The sequence below is a fragment of the Dendrobium catenatum genome, unplaced genomic scaffold (assembly GCF_001605985.2).
Source record: "Dendrobium catenatum unplaced genomic scaffold, ASM160598v2 fragScaff_scaffold_231, whole genome shotgun sequence".
In the NCBI taxonomy this organism is placed as follows: Eukaryota; Viridiplantae; Streptophyta; class Magnoliopsida; order Asparagales; family Orchidaceae; genus Dendrobium; species Dendrobium catenatum.
The window spans coordinates 5806088-5828462 of NW_021318693.1; the positions used below are offsets into that span (position 1 = coordinate 5806088).

Sequence of the window (22375 nt, forward strand, 5' to 3'; positions counted from 1 at the left end):
TGGTTGAATTCTCTCTCCATTTTTTATTATAACATCTCGTCCGTTCGTCCATCCCAACCATCCATTCTAATTTGGATGGCTGGGATTAATACAGTTTCAAATCTCTATGGTTTTGCAAACATCAAAACAAACCATCTAAATTAATTTAATGACTGGAATAAGTAACTGCACAACATGATAACTGAGAAGGGCCTACAGGTTGATTTTCTCAAGAGGGCAATCTTCACCACTTTGTATTGTTTGTGCATTTTAGACTTCATTTGAGAAAGCTTTTTGCTGCTTTCTAAAACAACTTTTCAGTATAAAAATTTTTGTACTAAAAATCTGTCCCAAATGAAGTCTTAGTATACATATCCTTAAAAAACATCAGCCAAAATGGCCATCAAGGGTTGATCGAATCTGGCTTGGAGGGTTCTCTTCAGACTAATAATATTTGAAAGTATTAGATTGAGTTTATTATAGGTATCTCACCTCTTTTTTTGCTCCAGGAAGCTATTTATTAACAGCAATGCACAGCTGGAACCGCAAAGAATGTTGCAGTAATCTCATATAAGAACATTAGGGATATGAGTTGACATCAGGCCTGCAAATCAACATCAACAAACTGTACAATGAGAACAGGCAGCTGGTAGCCTCATAAATAAATCAACATTGGTAAAAAACAAGGAAAATTAAAATATGTAAAATATGAAAGAACATATTTGGTAAAAGATATATCTAATTACACAATTGTAACTTAATTTGGCCTTCTAGACTCTTCCACATGGCACAGAAATATGTTAAATGTATGCGAACTTTCCTAAATTGAGAAGACTTCTATCCTTCAGGAGGAAATTAGAAGTCAAGCATAAATTATTAAAAAAATTCAGATTTTAAGTATGGTAAATGAAAATACTTCCGAAGAAATATAAGAGAAGCAGAAAAGTCACAGCATGCATTGTCCAAAAAACAGGACCAATTCAGCGCAAACAATCGTCGTTTTTGCTCAACAACTATAGGAACCGGTCCGCAAGTGAAAATAGAAGCAAAGTTTGATACAGTATAAGATGTACACAAATTATAGGTGATTGATGATATCAAGAAGTTCTTTTCTTGCCTTTCAAGCAGCACTTTAAATTAAGATTTTTTATTTTGTGAAAGTGAAAAAAGAAGTATCAGAAAATTTTATGGGTTAAGAGAACTGAAAAGTACTGCCTTTTGGTTGCTTGCATTCAATAGCAATTATCATAAAAAATATTTGTTGTTTTAGGAGGAATTTATCACCTTAGTATTATATAAAAATTCTGCATACATTTATATTGGAAGTAACTCATAGGAGATATATGAGAACTTTTGATTGGAAAACCAGAGAAGATGAACAAAAACGAAACTTAGCCCAGTTAAAATGATTTCACTAACGAGCGACAAGAGCAACACCCTTATATATGAACAGAGGTATTGACACAATTTAGCAGACAAGGACTATTAATGATATCTCCTATGATTGAAGTAGGAGCCCTGAAGTGATTGGCTAGCATCGGATGATGATCGGTAAGACTAGTGTCATACGTTGTGGTTGATGGGTTCCGAACATTATTGTTGATTGGCATTGGAAGATAATAGATTAGGTACATTGGAGGCCGGGCAATAGCCGGCAATCGATCAATCGTCCTCCTTACAAGAGGAAAAATCGAACAATCTAGATGATTAGGATTAAGGGTTAGAATAGTTAAAAAGAGGGTAGGTGGGGTGTGTTGTGCGTGGGGGTGTTGTGGGAAATTCAAGGCGGTTAGGATTTTAGGAGGGGGCTAGGTTAAGGTTCTGTAGCCAAGCTTGTACTTAGGTTGCATAGTGGAAAACCTTTATTTCCTGCATCTTTTGGTAGTTTCGCTAGGTGATTTCGGCGACCTCCCGGCATCCCCTCCCCGTGTGGGGAGGTTAGGGAGGGCACTCGCTTTTTTGGATCGACTCAGCCGGATCAAATCGACAGCGAGGACTTCAAGGGAACGAATTGACCCTGGAATTGGCTTCAAGTCTTCTATCCACTCAGTCGAATCAGATCGACGGCCGAGGGCTTCGGGGGACCGAATCAACCCCAGGATTCCTCCACTTGATGATTGTGAGCCTTCTTTTTTTCTTTTTATTTTTTTATTATCATTTATAATAATAATAATAATAATAATAACAATAATAATAATTTACTATTATTATTAAATATATAACCCTCTCTCATCTCTTCCTTATTGTTTTACACAAAAGAGGCGGATGCAGCAAGGTTGGTTCAACCGAAAGTGGGAGGAGATTCGACCACTTCATTTTGATGATATATGAAAATTGAGCTATAAAATTTTATATATATATTTTTTATTTTTACTTGCAAAATTTTGGAAATTATAAATTCATATGTAAAAACAAGAGATTTGAAATTAATGCAAAGAGTGCCAATTGTACTTAGATGTTTGTTACATAACTTGAGGGTAATTCAATTATTTAATTTTTTTAGCAAAAGCCATCATAATACAGCTAAAAAGAACAACCTAAACATGACTTCTGTTTCCTGCCCCCCCAAACCTAGTACCAAAGTATAAGATAACCTTTTAGGTTGCTCCTAGCTGAATTATAATTACAATTGCGATCACAAATCTTGGAGGACATTTAATTTTAATTTCCATTCACATAATCTTCAAACTAGAAATACAAGTATATTGTAAAATATATGAAAAATTAATACACTGAATTTGCTAGTGCAAAAACAACTTGTTCGAATGAACTAATTATGGGTTAATATTGTCAACGAAAAACTTTTCATAGAAAACCAAATTTAAAAAACAAAGCAATACCTGAATTTCAAGAAAACTGGGAAGCGCCCTCCTCAAGTAATAGATGAATTATGGACTTCACCACTTCATTCTTGGAAACAGTCAGCATCTAGAAGAATGATACGATCCAAAAGTGGTATCAATACCGATGCAATACCAATTACAAAGCAATTCATTGTGATAATTAAAAGCCAGATGTATAAATTAAGTGCAAGCAAAGTAAAGATAATAACAACTTTTCAAATTGGGTGGCACAATGATCTGCATTATTTCCAGATGGTGTCCCTAAATTTTAGCTTATCAACTTGGGCATCTCTGTATCTACACCCAACATCAATCAGGGAATCATTTCTGAAATATGTCGATAAAACTATGTCTCCCACCATGGTGGAAATATATCATGAATGAACATTTAATTCTATAACTTTGTATATTGGTTATGAATGTGCATACAACAAATACAAAAGGTAAGGCACTTTAGGGTACGCTATTATTACTTTTAGGCGAAACAAAATTTGCAGTAAAAGAAAAGTTACAGAAATGGAACAAAAAATTTAAAAGATTTGAGACAAAAAATTGCTAAAAGCGCAAAGTAAATAGAACTTCGTTGATTTTCAAAAAAAAATATATCAGTAGGTAATGATAGAAATCAAATGACTCAAATATGTTTGAAAATAATGTTTGAATATCAAAGATCCAGGGAGGGCAATATATATATAAACGCATGCAGGAATCCAGAATGGATGAAGCGGAAGTCTCGATTTCGTATATCTAAAAGATAAGATTGTTCTCGATTGCTAGTTACGAGATATGACAGGTAGGAAGCGGCGCACACGGACGGAATTCCAAGGAAATCAGAGCCGTTGGATTTAAATTGGTGATTTGGATGGTCAAATTAAGTTGAGATCTAATCAATTGGGCTGAAATTGGGTTTGATTTGATCCAATTTGATTTAATTGAGTTTAATTGGACCCAATTTGGGTCCAATTCGACTCGATTTGTGCTCGATGAGGCTCAATTGAGTTGATTGAGTTCCAATCGGGTCCGATTTGACTAAACCCGAGTTGAGTCGACACAAAAATTATATCAATAGAGTGAAAAGAAACTGTTCACATAACAAATATAGTTTGTTTCTGCGCAGTCATTCTATACCTGAATAGAGGCAACTTAAAGTGGTCAGGATACCAATATTTAGTTAAAAAAACAAAAAAGGAAACCATCGCAAACTTACAAACAACACATTTCACCTGAGAGAACATGAGATATACTGTTTACCAAGAAGAAAGGGACAAAAAAATTGCGGTTACTACTAGTATATTGGCAAATGAAAAGAAAATTAAAAGACTTCCACCTGAAGCTTTGAACAGCGAATAACAACTAAAAACTGAGACATTGTAAGAACATTGTTCTTCAATAAGTTCACTTGATACTACAGACAATTTAAGCAAAATTGTCCTTGGTAATATTGCGCAGTTCAAACAGCTAAATACTATACATAAATTCTAGCTTAAAATTAATCCAACATTAACAACCAAGTACCTCTGGCTTGCGAATGAGATCTTTTAGAACAGCATGAAGTGTTAAGCGGAGTTGTTTGAATAGAACAGCAGTTTGTGCAGGCGCTGTTAATTTCAACCAGTTGTCTATGATGACCAAACCCATCTGCAACAACATTTGCATGGTGATATATACAGAGGTAAAATATGAAACAAATGGTTATCAAACAGAAACATTTATACTAGGCTTTCATTATCGGCCAAAACTGCTCATTCGCATTTTCAAATGAGGTTCATCCAAAAGCCCAAAAAAAAAAAATCTTCATGCAAGTCCTGGAGTTTTTAAATCATTTCAGCGGAAAATCATGCTCAGCGATTACTAACTGTTGCACATCGTAAATAATTACAAAAAACCAAACAAAACTTTTTTTTTTCCTTGTCAACTATGTCCTTCCTCCAGCCTGCTCCTGTATTACTCAAAATTTGCGAAGGTAAGAGTTAAAAGAACTAAATTAATGCCACAATTAATTTTCTCACCTCTTAAAAATGATTAAAAAAATTTGAATGAAATCCTAGTAGGATCATTTTGATATATATACATTTATATAAATTAAGTGATTATTAATCAATATTTACGTCTTTAATTTTACTGATTCAGGAATTAATAATAATATCCAGCCAACCTGTACTGTACAACAAAAACCATCTACACTAAACTGACCGTGATTTGAAAGCTGCAACTGAGATTAAATTTAAGAATTATTAAACTCTATTAATAGAATTACTTTTATATAATCATACACAAAATATAATTTTTAGACATTTACATTCTTTTAGAATTTCTTCAATAAGATCAATTATGTTATTATTAACATAAGTCAATTATGCTGCACAAATTTTCTACAAGATTTCAAATTTTACACACAATTTGATTTCCAGATATTTAATTTTTAAGAACAAGTAACAGAAGAAACAATCCAGAACATAGGCAAGAAAAAGTAGTTCAAGAGGTGGTAACTTATATTCAGGAACATCATAAATGCCATTAGGCATAAATTTATTACAATCAATGCATTTATAAAAATAAGTAATTTCAGCAAAACCAATCCAACTTAACAAACAGATTCTAGTCAAAAAGCATTCGTTTAATTTATAATCGAACCACATAAGAAATTAGTTTTCCCGTGCGGAGGGACCCAAGATACTTGTGCCAATAGAAATAAGAATATACACCTAATAACTACGAAAAGAGCCAAAGGGAAGACATAAAGCATCAAATCTTCAAAGACAAACCTGATGTTGAACAGAAATGGATCCACCAAAAAGAAGAAGAGAGTACGGAGATATAATACTAGTGTCTCGCAGAAACACCTTGCTAGTTTCAACCTGAAAGAAAAAGAAACTACTCAACCAAAATGTCTTGCTATGACAAAGAATCATGTCAAATTCGAACATTAAAGTCATCTAAGTAGGAATATATTATATAAGGTGGGTTACTAACAGTTGCACAGCACTTTTTTATAACAGAACTTGAATTTTGGAGTTACCATATAACACATCTTATTATTAGAATATAATTAGAAAACGTAAATATGCAGAATTTTCTTCATGTTGCACTTTTAAAGTAATATTGCAGATTGGAGAGTTAAAAGGGATGTTGCAGTATTGCAAACAAATTTCTTATAGAGACCTTTAAGATTACGAAGACCGTAAATGATTGGAGAAGAAGCACATAGGCATTAGCATTTAAGAGCAAAAAAATATTTAATGGCCCTAATTATAAAGGAATTATACTTATAAGCTATAAAGTGAATTTCTGAGAGAGGACCATGAAACAATAGCTAAGAAAGTTTACATGAAAGTTGGAGGCACAATTTTATTTTGTACTTGTAAGATCAAGCATGGAGAAGAATTTTATGTTGATATAATTAATAGCTAAGAATCAAAGAAACAAAATTATTTTCATATAATTTTTACTAATATTGAGCACCACGAGAATTGATTTGGCATGTATTATGGAAAAGATGTGTCAAACGTATGTTAACATAATCAATTAGTAATATGATTGAGTAGTTACTAGCTTTAGAAGTATTCCTAGAATGGAAAAAAAGATCCAATCACTGATTGATTAATCAAGGGTCAACTATCATTGTACTTTATTTTAACATTAGTGAAGATGCTTAAAAAAAGATGTTTTTGATAAGATATTTTGATGCAGGTTTTCTACAAATTACATGGGTCCAGCAAGTGAGACAAATTAAAAAATAAATGAGAAATAATAGCATTGGAGAAAAATTGTATAAGCGCATAAAAATTGTTAAGTTTATAAGGCCTTTTGTCTTGTGAAATAACAAATAAATGATAGAGGTAAAAATATTTTAAATGAAGTGACTACAGGATTTATAAAATTTGAGTATTATGTGAGATTAATCAAACAAGGATATATGGTTCAATGACCTTGAAAGACTAAGATGTTAAAGATGAACTGAAGCAAAATTGAAAACATATTATTTCAAAACTTATATTTAATTTTGTGTTTGTACTTGCAAATCAATCTTCATGACTTATGAAAAGCTTGCAGAAATTAAATTAAAGAATCTTTTATTATAATTATTAACCTATTATTTTGAATGTAGACAAACAACTTTGATCATACACGTATTTATATAAGTAAATAAAACCAACTAGAAGTTCATTATTTACTGACATTAAATTTACAAAATAGACTTAATAATTGAAAATAAATTAATAAATTTTGACTAGTTAATGGATTTTTGCAGCCTTATTACAGATCACCATTACGAACTTAGATGATTAACCACATGCATCACTCCCGAGTGGATTGCAAGGCATTGCAAAGTGGTTAGCGGGTATCCATTAAGTTTGTGTAACCATAAACTATTGAATGGGGCATCGTTAGGCCACGCAAAAGATCATCCTCATTTATTAAACATACTTTCATATCATTATAAACGTCCCAATTACATTGTATATGAGTTAAAACTGACAAATCATTTGATGAATAAGTCAAGTTAAATCTAGAAAAACAAAACTCTAGGGAGCTGATTGATCTCTCCTATCCCACTTAAGTTGGGCGACTATATTAAAATATTGACACTAGACAACACAAAAGAAAAATGGGATAAATTGATTATTACTTATTAAGGTACTAGTGAAATGCATGATGCTAACATCAAACATTTGGTTCATTATTAACTTTTTTTGCATAAAATTGGATTATTTTTATAAATAGGGAACCATGATGTGTAACTAAATTATTATTTATTGGTGGTGAATGAAAATTGAGCATCTTCGGTATTCAGTCTTCGTGCTTCTTCTTGCGTGATTGAGCAGAGAACAAGCCTTGCATGTGGGTCTGGGAGAGATCGAGAGGAGTTGTGCATGCCTGGGCTTCCAATGTGCGTGCTTGAGCAGAGAACAAGCCTTGCATGTGGGTTTTCTGTTCATGTGACTGGGACGGAATGACGAGCCGGGCATGTGTGTGCATGTTGGGTGATGAAGGTCGAACCGGAGCGTTCATCTGCGTGCAACTTGGGAGACCAAGGGAGGATCGGTGTCCAATCCTCTTTCTTGCAACCAATTCCTCTAGATAGAGAGCACGAGCTAATTTGTGCAAAATCTAGTGGGAACCGAACAACCAAAGAAGCAAAACCCAGCAGCTGGCTTCGATTAAGAAGGACTGGGAGTAAGGTGTCCTTAAGAGCTCACTCATGCGCCTAGAAGCCACTATTCTGTGACTTAAGGAGCTTTTATTTGAGGTTGTTGCTATTGGTGCCATCTCCATTCCTCGAGGAGAATGTAGGAGCCCATCAGACACTCTTCTTCATCTCCTTTTATCATCATCCCTGCCGTTCTCTTCGCAAAACAATGAAAATCTGATCATTTTCACTTGTTTGCTCTCATGTGAGAGCCCGAGGAAGATACCAAAGCATGTAAGGTCGATGGATTGGTATCCATCACCTTATAAATGCATGAAATCTCATTTATACTGTATTCCAAACCTTCGCCTATGATCAAACCTTAGGCTACGTGTTGTCATTTGATCATAACTTGAATGACAACGTGTAGGGTTTCACACTATGTAGCATTAGGAGTGTCAATATTTTCCACGACCCGAAAACCTGACTCGAACCCGACCCGAAAATTTATGGTTAGGGTCAACCCGAACCCGAAACGGGTCGAGTTCGGGTTCAACAATTTGACCCGTTTCAAAAATCGGGTCGGGTTCAGGTTGACCCGAGATAGACCCAAAACTGACCCATTTTTGACCCGGCAACTCGAGATTGACCCGTTTTGGACCCATTTTTGACCCAAAAAGTTGAGATTGACCCATTTTTTAACCCGAAAACTAACATTCTTTTGTTGGCACCGGGTCTTTCAGGTCGTGTCAGGTTGACCTGAATAATGCCAGGTCAGTTTTGGGTTCAACCCGAACCCTACCCGTGACCCGAAATTGACACCCCTAAGTAGCATGCACCACTTCTTTAACAAATCACAAATTATGACAAAATTAACTTAAAAGATATAGGAGGCTTGCATTGTTATGATAGCTATGATTCTCTCCAAATTTGTTAACTGTTCGAGTATGTACTTCAATCAATTTATAAAGTTTACTAGCAAATAATGGGGCTTTTCATGAACGTACAAAATTTATGTTACAAATCCCATGATGAATAGATTGGTTAAAATCACTTTTGATGTTTCTCCAAATTTAGAGAGCCAAGACAAATGATGAATAACTCTAATCCAAATGATTGCACACTTAATCAAATTAGTTAGTATGAATTAGATTGCATTACTCAAACCCTAAAGGAATGTATGTTGAAGGTCACTTGCTAAGATTGTTACATGTCTAAAATATGCAAAATCACAAATATGTTTATTTAATTTGTAAGTGCCTGTAAAACAAAAGTGGAGCATTATATAACTTTCAAAGGCTTATAGATTATACCCCACCTCACATTGAAATTATCTAAGTATGTTTGGTGCAATTTGCAAGTTGATAGATTGAGGTTAATAACAAGTAATTTAAACATTTGATAATCTCTTAAATTGATAAAACATTTCATGCATACTCCTAGGTTCCTCTTAGATTATGACAAAATTGAAAATTAGAATCCATTTGGAGGCATTCAAATGATCTTCTTATGTTAAATAAGTCCAAAACACTTAAATTTTTGAGCCCCTTTCAAATGTATTTTGCCCTCATGTGTGTTATTTTAGAGCCTCCCCAGGGCTCCAAATGTCCCATTACATGAATCATTGAATCTTAGAACCAATTCAAAATCATTTCAACTTTTTTGTTGAAACACAACCAACAAATAATCTTCTTGTTTGCTTTCTTCTAAGCCTACATAGAGGTTCCCAAATGATCTCTAAAGAGCCAAAAAGAGCGCTAGCAATTCTTAGGACCAAATCCTAAGTTGTTTATCATTTTTATTGCTACAAAATCAACAAGTGATCATTCCTTTTAGGCATAGAACTTCAATAGTAGCCCCTTATATTTAGCTAACTCAAACTTGATAGATAATCACACCTCATTAAAGAAAAAATTCAATGATTCATCCATAATTTGCAACCCCAAAGTTACATATTGCCTTCAATTTTCTATAAACTCAAAAGTTATAGGAAATCCTCACATCCACTTAACTCGTGATAAATAGATCATGGTTTAAAATTGCACAATATGAGGCTCGCCTTGAGGCCCGCCTTTGCGCAATTCCAATAAAAAACGCCTCGATGCTTACGCTTCGAGTTTTTTTTTATGAGGCTTGCGCCTCAACTTGGTTGAGACCCTCCTTGGGGCCCGCCTCACCTCACTGGCATGAGGCTTACGCCTTACGCTATATATTAAAACTTACATAAATCTTGAAGTAAATGCCCGACATTGGACTCTATAGGAGAGGAAGGGGAGAGAGCAGTTCATCATAATGATGATTCAAATGAAGAACCCCTTAGTGATGACAGTGCTGATGACTTATGAGTTCTTATGTGATATGTCATTGCTATTTATTTTTGGAAATTGGAATTATATGTTAATGAAAAGAATACTGGGACTTGGGAAAGATAAAATTTTGAGTTGAACTATATTTCATGTTGTCTTATTATTGGAATATTTTGATTTCACTTCATATCTTATTCTTTTTTATGTTTTATATTATTCATTCATTAGTATATAAAAAATTTATCATTTTATGTTTACGCAATCTTTTGATTTTGAGGCTTACGCCTCAAAACGCCTTGAGGCTTACGCCTCGCCTCACGAATGAAAAACGCCTCAATACCTGAATACGCAATTTTAAACATTGAAATAGATTGAACTTACACTCATCTAATTCATTTGTTGAGTCAAAATCAACAAATAATCTCACCCTATGCATAGCAATCAAAGTCCTAGCTTCCTCTCTTCACTTAACCCAAGTTAGATCAATGAATATTTCTCTTTGGACACCCAAAAGTCCAAAGAAGCCTTAATTTAGAAGTGGCGCCTTCGTCTCGTAAGGAAAATTCTAAAGTCAACTCATATGGAGACGAGCTCTTACAACCGGATGAGAATTTGATGTAGGCATGGGGGGGGGGCCAAAATTGGGGGGGGGGGGGGGGGAGATCTCCCCTGTGGCCCTTCGTATCATCTGCTTGGCCGGGTTCATTCCCCCTTATTTTGGCCTCTTCGGTTCCTACTCCCTGCCCAGTTCTTCACTCTCTATTTGGCCTTTCGGTTTCTCCGCCTGGTGCATATTACCGCGGTTGGCTATTTGGGTGCTGCTCCTGGCATTGATTGTTGGCCTTTTGTCTCCCTTTTTCTGGTTGGTTTAGCAGGAGGCTGTTGGGGCTGTTTGGCTTCCTCTTTTCACATATAAATATAGGATACTTTGAAGCAGGTTTTAAGAGAGAAAAATAATAATTTTTGGAAGCTAAAACATGAGGGTTTTTTTTTATAGCTTGAGAGCTATGCCTCTTCATCTTCTCCTTCTTCTATAATTTTGTCTCGGGCTTCTTATCAATTTCTTCTCTCCGCAAGTGACCACCCCATTTGTATATTTCTTCTCAATCAAGGAAAAGTTGATTAGTTGTTTTATGCTTGTATGCGTTGTCCGTTCTAATATAAAAGTAAGGTGTCGTTTTGTCTTATTTAATTTTATTTGAGTTTTTGTGTCGATTTTAGGTTATATGGTTGTAAGTTTGTTATGCTTATGTTTTAAGGAAGTCTTCTTGTTTGCAATCTTAATTATGTTTCTTATTGCATCATTTGTAGTCCAAATCTACATATTATCTCCTTATATTTTCTTCATTCACATTAAGAAAATCAAACTCCCATCATTGAAACAAAATTCAATGATAACTCTTATGATTTGTATGCTCAAAATTACAAATCATCTTCATCACCTATTAAACCAAAAATTAATTGGTGACCTATCTTGTTCTCAAACATAGGAATCAAAATTCTAGTTTCTTTTATTTGCTTAGCCCAAATTAAGCAAATAAATCCTTCTCTTTGAATACAAAAATTCAAGGAGACCTCCACTTGATTTGTATCACCAAAACTAAATCTTCCCTCACTGAGCACCAAAAGCCTTAGAAGATTTTTAATCTTAGCCTCTGATGTGAAACGTACATGCGATGGAGTTACTTTACGAAATTAAAGCGAGCAATTTTAACAAAATAATCCAAGATAAATTTATTGCTTATATCAATGGTTTGATCCTTAGAATTCTTAGTTTTTAACTTGCTTAGGCAGAGAAGAGCGAAATCAATCAACCAAACAATTCAAGAGAACACAAAGAATAATTGTAAAACTACGACGATAAACAAGAGTCCACGATTTAATAATGAGAATTTTCATCTTTGGAGTCCATACGCTCAACTAGTCTAGGCTTTAGCAGAAGAAGAGTCTCCACATTAGACTCGAGGTCACTCCGAGGAAGAAGGAACCTAGGATCTTCGTTCTTGGATAGGTGGCCGGAGTGGTGGAGGATGATTGTCATCCAATGATGATCCGATGTCCCTTTGACCTTTGCTCGTCGATCACGTCAACTAAGGCAGATTGGATACGATCGATGTAGTATAGAAACATTCTGGATGGTGGTCGGAGGCCTGTTGGACAGCAATCACAGCAATATTCCTGTTGTGGTCTCGCTGTTCAGCAGCTAAGATTGTCTGATCAGCCATTATGAAAGCCTGGACAGCAGTTTGGTCCTTAAGGGGGGGTCTGGACGGCAACATATAATGCCTGTACAAACCTTGGATAGCTGTTATCGGGTGCTGGAAGTGTTTGGACAGCAATTCTTGGTCTCCAATGGTGCAGAACAACAGGCTTTAATTTCCAAATCTGAAGTTTATTTCAGATTCCGAATAAAACTGCAGCTTTAATTTCAATTTCAGATTTAAAATTTGAAATAAGAGAAAGAGAGGGAGGGGAATTAAAGAGGCATTTAAGTAGTAATTAAGTGGGGATTGGAGAGAGACAAGAGGAGGAGGTGGCCGGCCCCATGGAGGGAGAGCAATCAAATGGATGACGTGGCCCCTCTTGAGAAACTCACGGAATATTCAAACCTGAGATTTAATTCTGAGGTTGAAATTACAGGAAAACTTCCTGATTAGGTTTGGCCTCTAACCGTTGGAAATTTTCATTAAATGAAAAGAAGTAACAGCAGGCTGTTGGCAATTTCCATTAAATGAAAAGAAGTAACAGCAGGCCTTGGATTTCAAATTCTGAAACAGTTGGGGGGTGGCTGAAATGAGGCGGCTGTGGGAGTAGAAGGGAGGGACGGCGGAAAGGGGCTGCTGGGCTGGCCGGCGGGAGGCTGGCTGGTGGCGGCTGAATTTCAGGCCGGCGGCTTTGGGCTGCTTGGAAGAGGCGGCGTCAGAGCAAGGGGAGGGAGAAATGGTAGGGGAAAAACAAGGGATTCAAATGGGAATTCCAATCTCCACAAATGCTCCGATCCAAATCTCCACGTCGACGAAATGATCAAAAGAACTAAAGAAAATAGTAGAACAAGACCACCTAGAACTCACAAAGAGATCTAGTTTCCTCCTACAAACTCACTAAGAGATCGAGGAGGGTGAACTCACAAAGAGAACATAAGTGGCAAATTTTCATTTCATAAAACTAACTATTACATGAGAAAAGGGCCTTATAAATAGGCCTCAAAATGACAAAGAAGAAAAAGACTAAAATGCCCCTTGGGCTACAATAGCCACCAAATACCCATGAGGGAAAAAACGGTAAAACGTAAAATAAAAATAAACTACTACATAAAATGATGAAAATACAAATCATGATCGTGGTCGTCGATCTCCGGCATCTCATGTGTCGAAATCCCTGCTGATGTCCCCATCATTCTCCCCAGGTGGGAGAAAACTCGACCCCGTCGAGTAGATATCTAAGGAGCCCTCGCACAACTCTAGGAGATCTGGGTCTAGGCTCTGTAGCTCGTCCCTGTCAATCCAAGTATCCTCTATCTCCCTTTCCAATGAACTCAGTATCTTCGGCGCCCACCTTCCTTTGTGGAAATGACCTCAACATCTAGTATTGCTTCGATCTTCTCCGCTATAGGTGAGTAAGGTAAATTGGGGAGTGGAGCTGGGTTGGGGATCTCACTAGGTGGGGTCACACAAGGCTGATTTAAGGAGTGGATTTTGGGGTTAACACTCAGGTCCTTCAAAGGCTACTAGGTCTTCTATATTAAATGTAGGATTCAAGTTAAAGCCTCAAGAGAGGTCCAGTACGTAGGCGTTACTATTAACCTTTGAGATCATCTTAAATGGTTCGGTGTTTCGAGTATGCAGCTTCTTTACGGCGCCCAAAGAAAAGCTCTAGGCGGACCCGTACCATCACAAAGTTTTCAACTTTGAATTCTTTAGACCTTTTGTTATCAGCAATAATTTTAAAATGGATGTCACTTTGTTCAATTTTCTTTTTAATTTCATTGAGTAACTCCTGGAGGTGAAATGCAGATGCAAATGCAAGAGATCGGGTGTGCATGATGAATGACAAGACTCATGATCTTACAAACTAAAGTTTGAAACATAAACAAATAGGAAGACAACAGACTACAAAACACACACACACAACATACTAATTCACACGAACACGTGGCTAGAAAAAAGGTGGACGAGTCACGAGAAGAGGGGTCTAAAGTGTTTGGTCTAAGGGAACTGGTGTAGGGGGAGGAATGAAGACACTCTTAGCTACCAGGGCACTTATATAGGTAGATTCAGTTATGGTCGACAGTAGTCTCATAGCGGTAGTAGCGTAATCGAACAAATTCAACCAGCTAGGATAGAGATGGTCCTTATCAAGGGAGGGCGAGGCTAAAACGGGCAAAATAAATGAGTCAGGAATGACACACTCGGCCAAATATGAACCCAATTGAGCAGCTCTAAAGTTAGACTCTAATGAAACAAGAGGGAGGTCGTTGTTCAAATCAGGCTTAAAAACTTTCAGACTCAAAGTACAGTCTTCTGAAAGAGACTCAGGTTTGGTTGCAACCCTAAGATCACTGAATCCGGGGTCACTTAAATCAAGGTTTGATTCAGGGAGTAATGTCAATCTCTTCATTTCCACTTTGAAATTATCCACATTGCCCTCAGAATTATTCAAAATTAAATCAGAATTATCCAAAATTAAATCAGAATTATTCGGAGTCATCTCAGTAGGTGTTACAACTAAATCAGGATCTTCCAAATTTAAATTCAAAGTGTTCGAAGTCCGATTGGCTCCTTCCGAGATCACTTTACTATCATCTAGGCATACTTTGTCCAAAGGCTCATCCTCGAGGAGACTAGGATCGGGGTGGGTTAAGGTGTCGATATTTAAAGGTTCTTGCTTTCCTAGCTCAGGGTTTAAGTCATTTAGGAAGTCTGATTCAATCTCTTTAGTTTCATCCTCAAAGAATTCTTCGTTATCGATAGTATCCACGAAATGGGTGTATTCGGTCTTGGGTTCAGTAGATCTCTTCTTTTTACTGCAATTCTTTACTAAGATAACACGTGTAGGGTCAAAGGCTGAGGAGGCTAAAGGTTGACTGAACTGGCCAGAGGTTAGTCCACGTGGGGAGTCATAAGAGATTTGTCCAACAGGAGACCCAGTAGAGGGTCGGCCATCTAGGTTACGTGAGGACCTAAAGGGTTGGGCAGCAACCCGGATGTTACTAATGGGTGGGTGGTCTCGACCATAGTAAGGTCCATGGGTCATCCCAACAAACGAGGTATGGGGATGCTCTAGATGACGGTCACTAGTAGAGGGTCGGTATTTCAACTTAAGTTCTCGTCTCATGTCTCTCCAAGTAAGGTACTCACCGCGAGACTCTCTATGATCTTCCAATTTCATCCAAAATTGAAGAGCCTGACCTTTGAGGTGAGATTTAGCAATGCTAATCTGGTGGGATTCAAGGATATGACATTTTTCAAAATAGTCCTCTAATTGTCTAACCCATTCCCTAAAGTAGTAAGGGTCCGAGGAACCATCAAAGGTGGGTAGATGGTAAGGTGACTCTAAGTGAGGTCGTGGAGGCCTAGGCTCAGGTCTAGGGTGATAAGCTGAGTGGGGCACGTAATTAGAGTGGGGATAGTCAACGGGTTTCTCCGTCATAATTCTAGTCATATTGCCTACCAAGATAACGATGTCATCTAAACTCTTTTGGAGTCTTATCGGGTCCATGGGTAAGTGTCAAGTGAAACCTAATGAAGATTGGGTGCAAGGTACCACACTCTACAATGGGAAAACACCATTTCGACTTGCTATATGGTGCAGGAAAATATTGGACAGCAAGCTTTAAGAAGGGTTTAAGTCACCAGGTGTTTAGGGAGGTTGCTAAGGCTTGGGCAGCACCTAAATCAAAGGTTAGACTCGCTTAAATGCCACCAAACAGTGCAGAATTTTGTGTGGGCAGCAAACTACAGCAGTTGGGAGAACAGGACAGCAAACTAAAGTGATGGACGATGTTATCTAAGCAGTTTAGATGGACTCTAGGGCGTGGACAGCAAGTTATCACAAGTTTAAAGTCACCTAAATGTCATTAAACAGTGCAGGAATTTAGTGGACAGCAAGTTAATTCAGACGTCTAAGTAGCCTAGACAAATATAGAGGTTATGGTGATGATAGCAGCACTTAGACAATGAAATATGCTTATGTATCATGAAGAAATCACTACAGATTTTTCTGGACAGCAAAAGGAAAACAGAAATGAAAACGATCCAAATGATGTTATGCATGCAAACAACTAAGGACAAGTTAAAGTGGATTCCTAGGATGCATCTAGCACAAGTAAAGCATGCTAGCCATGCTCTGATACCAAGATGATGTGAAACGTACATGTGATGGAGTTACTTTACGAAATTAAAGCGAGCAATTTTAACAAAATAATCCAAGATAAATTTATTGCTTATAACAATGGTTTGATCCTTAGAATTCTTAGTTTTTAGCTTGCTTAGGCAGAGAAGAGCGAAATCAATCAACCAAACAATTCAAGAGAACACAAAGAATAATTGTAAAACTACGACGATAAACAAGAGTCCACGATTTAATAATGAGAATTTTCATCTTTGGAGTCCATACGCTCAACTAGTCTAGGCTTTAGCGGAAGAAGAGTCTCCACATTAGACTTGAGGTCACTCCGAGGAAGAAGGAACCTAGGATCTTCGTTCTTGCATAGGTGGCCAGAGTGGTGGAGGATGATTGTCATCCAATGATGATCCGATGTCCCTTTGACCTTTGCTCGTCGATCACGTCAACTAAGGCAGACTGGATATGGTCGATGTAGTATAGAAACATTCTGGATGGTGGTCGGAGGCCTGCTGGACAGCAATCACAACAATATTCCTGTTGTGGTCTCGCTGTTCAGCAGCTAAGATTGTCTGATCAACCACTATGAAAGCCTGGACAGCAGTTTGGTCCTTAAGGGGGGGTCTGGACGACAACATATAATGCCTGTACAAACCTTGGATAGCTGTTATCGGGTGCAGGAAGTGTTTGGACAGCAATTCTAGGTCTCCAATGGTGCAGAACAGCAGGCTTTAATTTCCAAATCTGAAGTTTATTTCAGATTCCGAATAAAACTGCAGCTTTAATTTCAATTTCAGATTTGAAATTTGAAATAAGAGAGAGAGGGAGGGGAATTAAAGAGGCATTTAAGTAGTAATTAAGTGAGGATTGGAGAGAGACAAGAGGAGGTGGCCGGCCCCATGGAGGGAGAGCAATCAAATGGATGACGTGGCCCCTCTTGAGAAACTCACGGAATATTCAAACATGAGATTTATTGTCACGACCCAACCCGACCGGGACGGATCCCGCTCGCATCGGGTCGTGCCCAAACTCAAACTGCCTGAACTGATTCCAGGATCTGGCTTTGGAATTTGTTTCAGAACTTTCTTCCAAATATTTACACACAGAAACAGGCACACAGAGCTACTATAAACATCAAAATGCAGCGGAACAGATCATCTATCTTTTTCTTCCTCAAAGGAATCATATACAAATACAGCTCATGGCTTTCAGACAGAAAGAAAAACAGAACAGAAAAGCCATGACTGTACAAAAATCAAAAGTACGAAATACCTATAACAGATCAGACTCTGAACTCCTACTCCAAGACTTCCTTCCCTTTCCCAGAACCTGAAAACCACGCAGAAAACAAGGATGAGCTACAACAGCTCAGCAAGACATCAAACCTCCGATCAAAATCCTCAGAATCCACATCCAACACATCAGACACAAATTCGTACAGAAATCAGATCAACAGAAACGTATATCGAATCAGAACAGAACAGAAATCATAATTCCAGAAATTGAATCAGAACAGAATCATACATATCAGATCAAATCAGAACAGAATCGTATCAGAATCATAAATCATATCAAAATCGCACGGAAATCAGAAATCATATCAATTCATAACATATCAAAAGTCAGAATAGATTCCCTGACTCTAACAGAATCTCAACGGATTCTGGCCCCTTATGCCTCCATTTGTGCTCATGGCACCAGAACAGATGTGCTTATAGCACCAGAACAGAACTTATCATCGGATCCGGAACAGAACGTGTTTTAAGATTTCAAAGCTCAATTCAGATTTCCCTGACACAGACAGGATCTCACAGGATCCTGACCCCTTATAACTCCCTTTTTATAGCACACAATCATATCATGTCATTTCAGAACAAATTCAGACAATTTCAGAAATCGTATAAAAATCCAGCAGTATAACGACAGTATACGGAATTTACACAAAATTAACAGATTCAGAAATTTACAAAATTACCACAGAACATTCACAACAACATTATAAGACTTTCATTCTACTGCCCAGACAATTTCAGACATAATCACAAATTACAGTCAAAAGAAAACACCGCCGAATAAAAACTATCCGGTCAAAATTCTTTAGAAAATAATTAAAACGTGCGCACTCGACACCTCAGAAACATACCAAAAGTTACGCGGTAAAAACTGAACCAATCGGGAAATACAGACGAAATTCGCTAACGAAAACGAAATCCGGACAGAAAAATCGTTCAAACTTCACCATTTTGAAAATTGAGAAAGGCGGAATGTGCCTTACCTCGAGTTGGTCAATTTCTTTAACTACAACAACGGACGAAAACGGATCGGAGTCGCCCAAAAATCACTTTTCCTTCTTTTTCCTTCTTTTTTCTCTCTCTTGGGCTTTTTCTCTCTCTTCAAAATATCTCCTTTCTATATATATCCAGACTGATCGTACCGGACGATCGCACTTCGTCCTGGACGATCTATGCACTGGACGAATTTCGTCCAAACGAAATTAATTACCGTCCCTGGACCACTTGGGCTCTGTAAGATTTTTGTACAGACGAAATTAAATATCGTCCCTAGACGATTTGGCTCTGGAGAATTTTCATACAGACGATCCTCCAATCGTCCAGACAAACCATACAGCCAGAAACGTTTTCCTGCACAACCTGTACCGATCGTCCCGGGACGATCCAGCTTCGTCCCGGACGATCCTGGGAGAAAAATAGGCTTTACAATCTCCCCAACTTTAGAAAAATGTCGTCCTCGACATTGCCAATCCAAAACTCAGTCATAACAGATTTGGATACGACTGCCTCATATCCGACTCCTTCTCCTAAGTCGCTTCTCGTGCTGTTCGGTGCTTCCACTGAACCTTAACCATAGGAATCTGTTTACTTCTTAACTTACGAATATCGTAGGCAAAAATTTTCTCAGATTCTTCTTTGTACTGCAGATTCTCCTGAATCTCAACCTCATCAGCAGAAAACTTTTTATCAGAATCAGATATCCACTTTCTCAAAGAGGATACGTGAAAAACATTGTGCACATCAGACATTTGATCAGATAACAATAATCTATAAGCAGATTTACCAATCCTTTCAAGGATTTCAAAAGGTCCAACAAACCTTGAACTGAGCTTACACTCTGCCAAATCTGCTCACACCATTCATCGGACTGACTTTGACATACACAAAGTCACATACTTGAAATTCAACGAACCCGTGCTTCTGATTGTAACATTTCTGCTGTCGATCTTGTGCAGCTTTCAACCTTTCTTTAATCAAATTGACTTTCTTAACAGTTTCATCTACAAAAGTGGCACCCAACTCCTGTCTAACTCCAACCTCAGTCAGAGTCAAAAGAGTTCTACACTTCCGGCCATACAGAGCTTCATAAGGTGCCATACCAATACTGGACTGAAAACTATTATTGTAAGCAAACTCTATCAGAGGAATATGATTTTCCCAGCTTCCTCCAAAATCTAAAACACATAGCCTCAGCAGATCTTCCAGTACCTGAATAGTCCTTTCAAACTGTCCGTCAGTCTGCGGATGAAATGCCGTACTGAAATGTAACCCCGTACCCAATCCTTGCTGAATACCCTTCCAAAGTATGGAAGTAAACCGTCCATCTCGATCAGATACAATCACTTTAGGCACACCATGTAATCTGACAATCTCCTTCACATATACCTGTGCCAACTTATCCACCGGATTCGTCTGCCTGATCGGAAGAAAATGTGCAGACTTCGTCAATCAATCCACAATCACCCAGATGGCATCATGTCCTTGCCTTGATCGAGGGAAACCCATAGCAAAATCTATCGTTATGTCACGACCCGTCCCGGATGCTCGATCTAACGAGGCGGGTACGAAAAGTCGGACGGTAGTACATTTCCAAAAGTGTAAATTTTTGCATCATCAAAACTTTTCTATAAACTGAAGAGCCACTAATACAAAAAAAATCTATTTTACCTGTTGTCATTTGCACCTCGCCTTCTGTAAACATGTTCTTCTCTTTCAGCCATTACTTCTCTTAGGAACTACCTGAAACATTTAAACTTGTGGTTTGAGTTTACTAAGTAAACTCAATGGGAATTATATAAATTTATCTTTATAAAAATGGATTAATATATGTTCTTTCTTTTCTTAATTTTTTTCCTTTATTTCATTAACTTATACTTCTTTGGATATTTTCATTTATACTTTTTCGAAACAATGTTATCTTAAATTTTTCATTTATATTTCCTTTTCCCATTCGATTTACGCAGGAGCACCGTCTTAAAGTACCCAAGGGTACAACCTTTTCCAATTGATTTCCTTTTCCCCTTTTCCATAAAAATTTCCTTTTCCTTTCTCCCCAGCCAGTACCATAAGGGGGTGACTCCTGTCATTTTGTAATACCCTTTTCCTTTATTTTCTTTTCATTTCTCATTTTCATCCTTATAGTTATCATTGCATATAACATATATCACATGTATCCTTATAAATTATTTCCTTTCTTTTCTCATAAGCTTATCATAGATGGATTCTTTCTTAAGACTATAACATCATAAGGATTTGTCTTCAACATTTTATAATACGATATTTTAATCAATTATTTAGAAAATTGAAATCATGAATAAAACATAAAATAATATAATTTACCCACTTTGAACTTTTCAGGCCTTCGATGCTTGATCTATTCTTGAATCAATTTCTCTTCTTGCTAAATCCTCGCGGGATCAACACTTATGACTTGAATCTTTCACTTTCAAAAACCCTAATTTCAAACAATAACTTCTATCAATATAATATTTTGATTTAAATTCTAAATATCATTAAAACTGAAATTGGAAGGAATTCACTTACACTTTTGAATGGAGACTTCTCAACTCTCAAAATCCTTCTTCTCGAAATTTCCTCTTTCTTCGCTTCAATTCTTTCCTTATCTTTCAAGAAATATATCATTCACTTTGGATGAGGTAAAGGGAGGAAATTTATACGAGAAATCTGAAAGAAAAAAATCAACAAACCTTTCCCTTAATCCTTATCGTCCGTTTCTCTCGTTCTTCCAATCTCTCCCAAAATAACACTCTGATAATGATAAGAATAAAAAGGAATCATTATTTCTTAACCTTGAAAACAATCGTGTGCTAAAATTAGAAAAACGAAACTCACCTTGCTCTCCCGCACGAACGCCCGTCGCCCGCCCCTCTCTGTTTCGCGAACTGCACTGTTCCACGACCCCTTTCTGTTCGCGGAATTATAAGGAATCGGCCGGCCGGTTCGGTTGAACCGGCCGGAAGAACCGGTTATTACAATCTCCCTTCCTTAAAAAATTTCGTCCTCGAAATTAAAATAAGTAATATGAAACATACCTTAGTTAAAAAGATGAGGATATTGACTTCTCATTTCTGTTTCCTTCTCCCAGGTGGCATCTCTTTCTGATCCGTGCTTCCACAAAACTTTTACAAAAGGTATTTCTCTATGCCTCAATTGTTTTACATCATAATCCAGTATTCGTTCAGGCTCTTCAACATATTTCAAATCAGGCTGCAATTTAATGGATTTTGACTGTATTCTCTTTGAATCATCTGAGACATACTTCCGAAGCACTGATATGTGAAACACATTATGAATTCCTTGCATGTGTGCTGGTAGATCCAATCTGTATGCCATATTCCCAATCTTTTCAATGATTTCATAGGGACCTATGAATCTTGGGCTCAACTTCCCTGTCTTTCCAAACCTTTGAACACCTTTCATTGGGCTAACTTTTAAGAAAACAAACTCTCCAACTTCGAATTC

General features: G+C 37.1%; 1 protein-coding gene across 2 annotated transcripts in view; it reads right to left on the bottom strand.

Moving 5' to 3' along the window:
* LOC110104796 (DExH-box ATP-dependent RNA helicase DExH7, chloroplastic-like) overlaps positions 1-22375 on the bottom strand; it is an 89283-nt gene continuing 66908 nt past the window's right edge. For both annotated transcript variants that reach the window (XM_020834047.2, XM_020834048.2), the window contains exons 18-21: positions 5588-5680; positions 4338-4460; positions 2820-2907; positions 1-583 (exon numbers count right to left, since the gene is read on the bottom strand). In XM_020834047.2, the coding sequence (XP_020689706.1) occupies positions 2827-2907; positions 4338-4460; positions 5588-5680 (297 nt within the window). In that variant the 3' untranslated portion in view covers positions 1-583; positions 2820-2826. The remainder of the gene's footprint in view (positions 584-2819; positions 2908-4337; positions 4461-5587; positions 5681-22375) is intronic.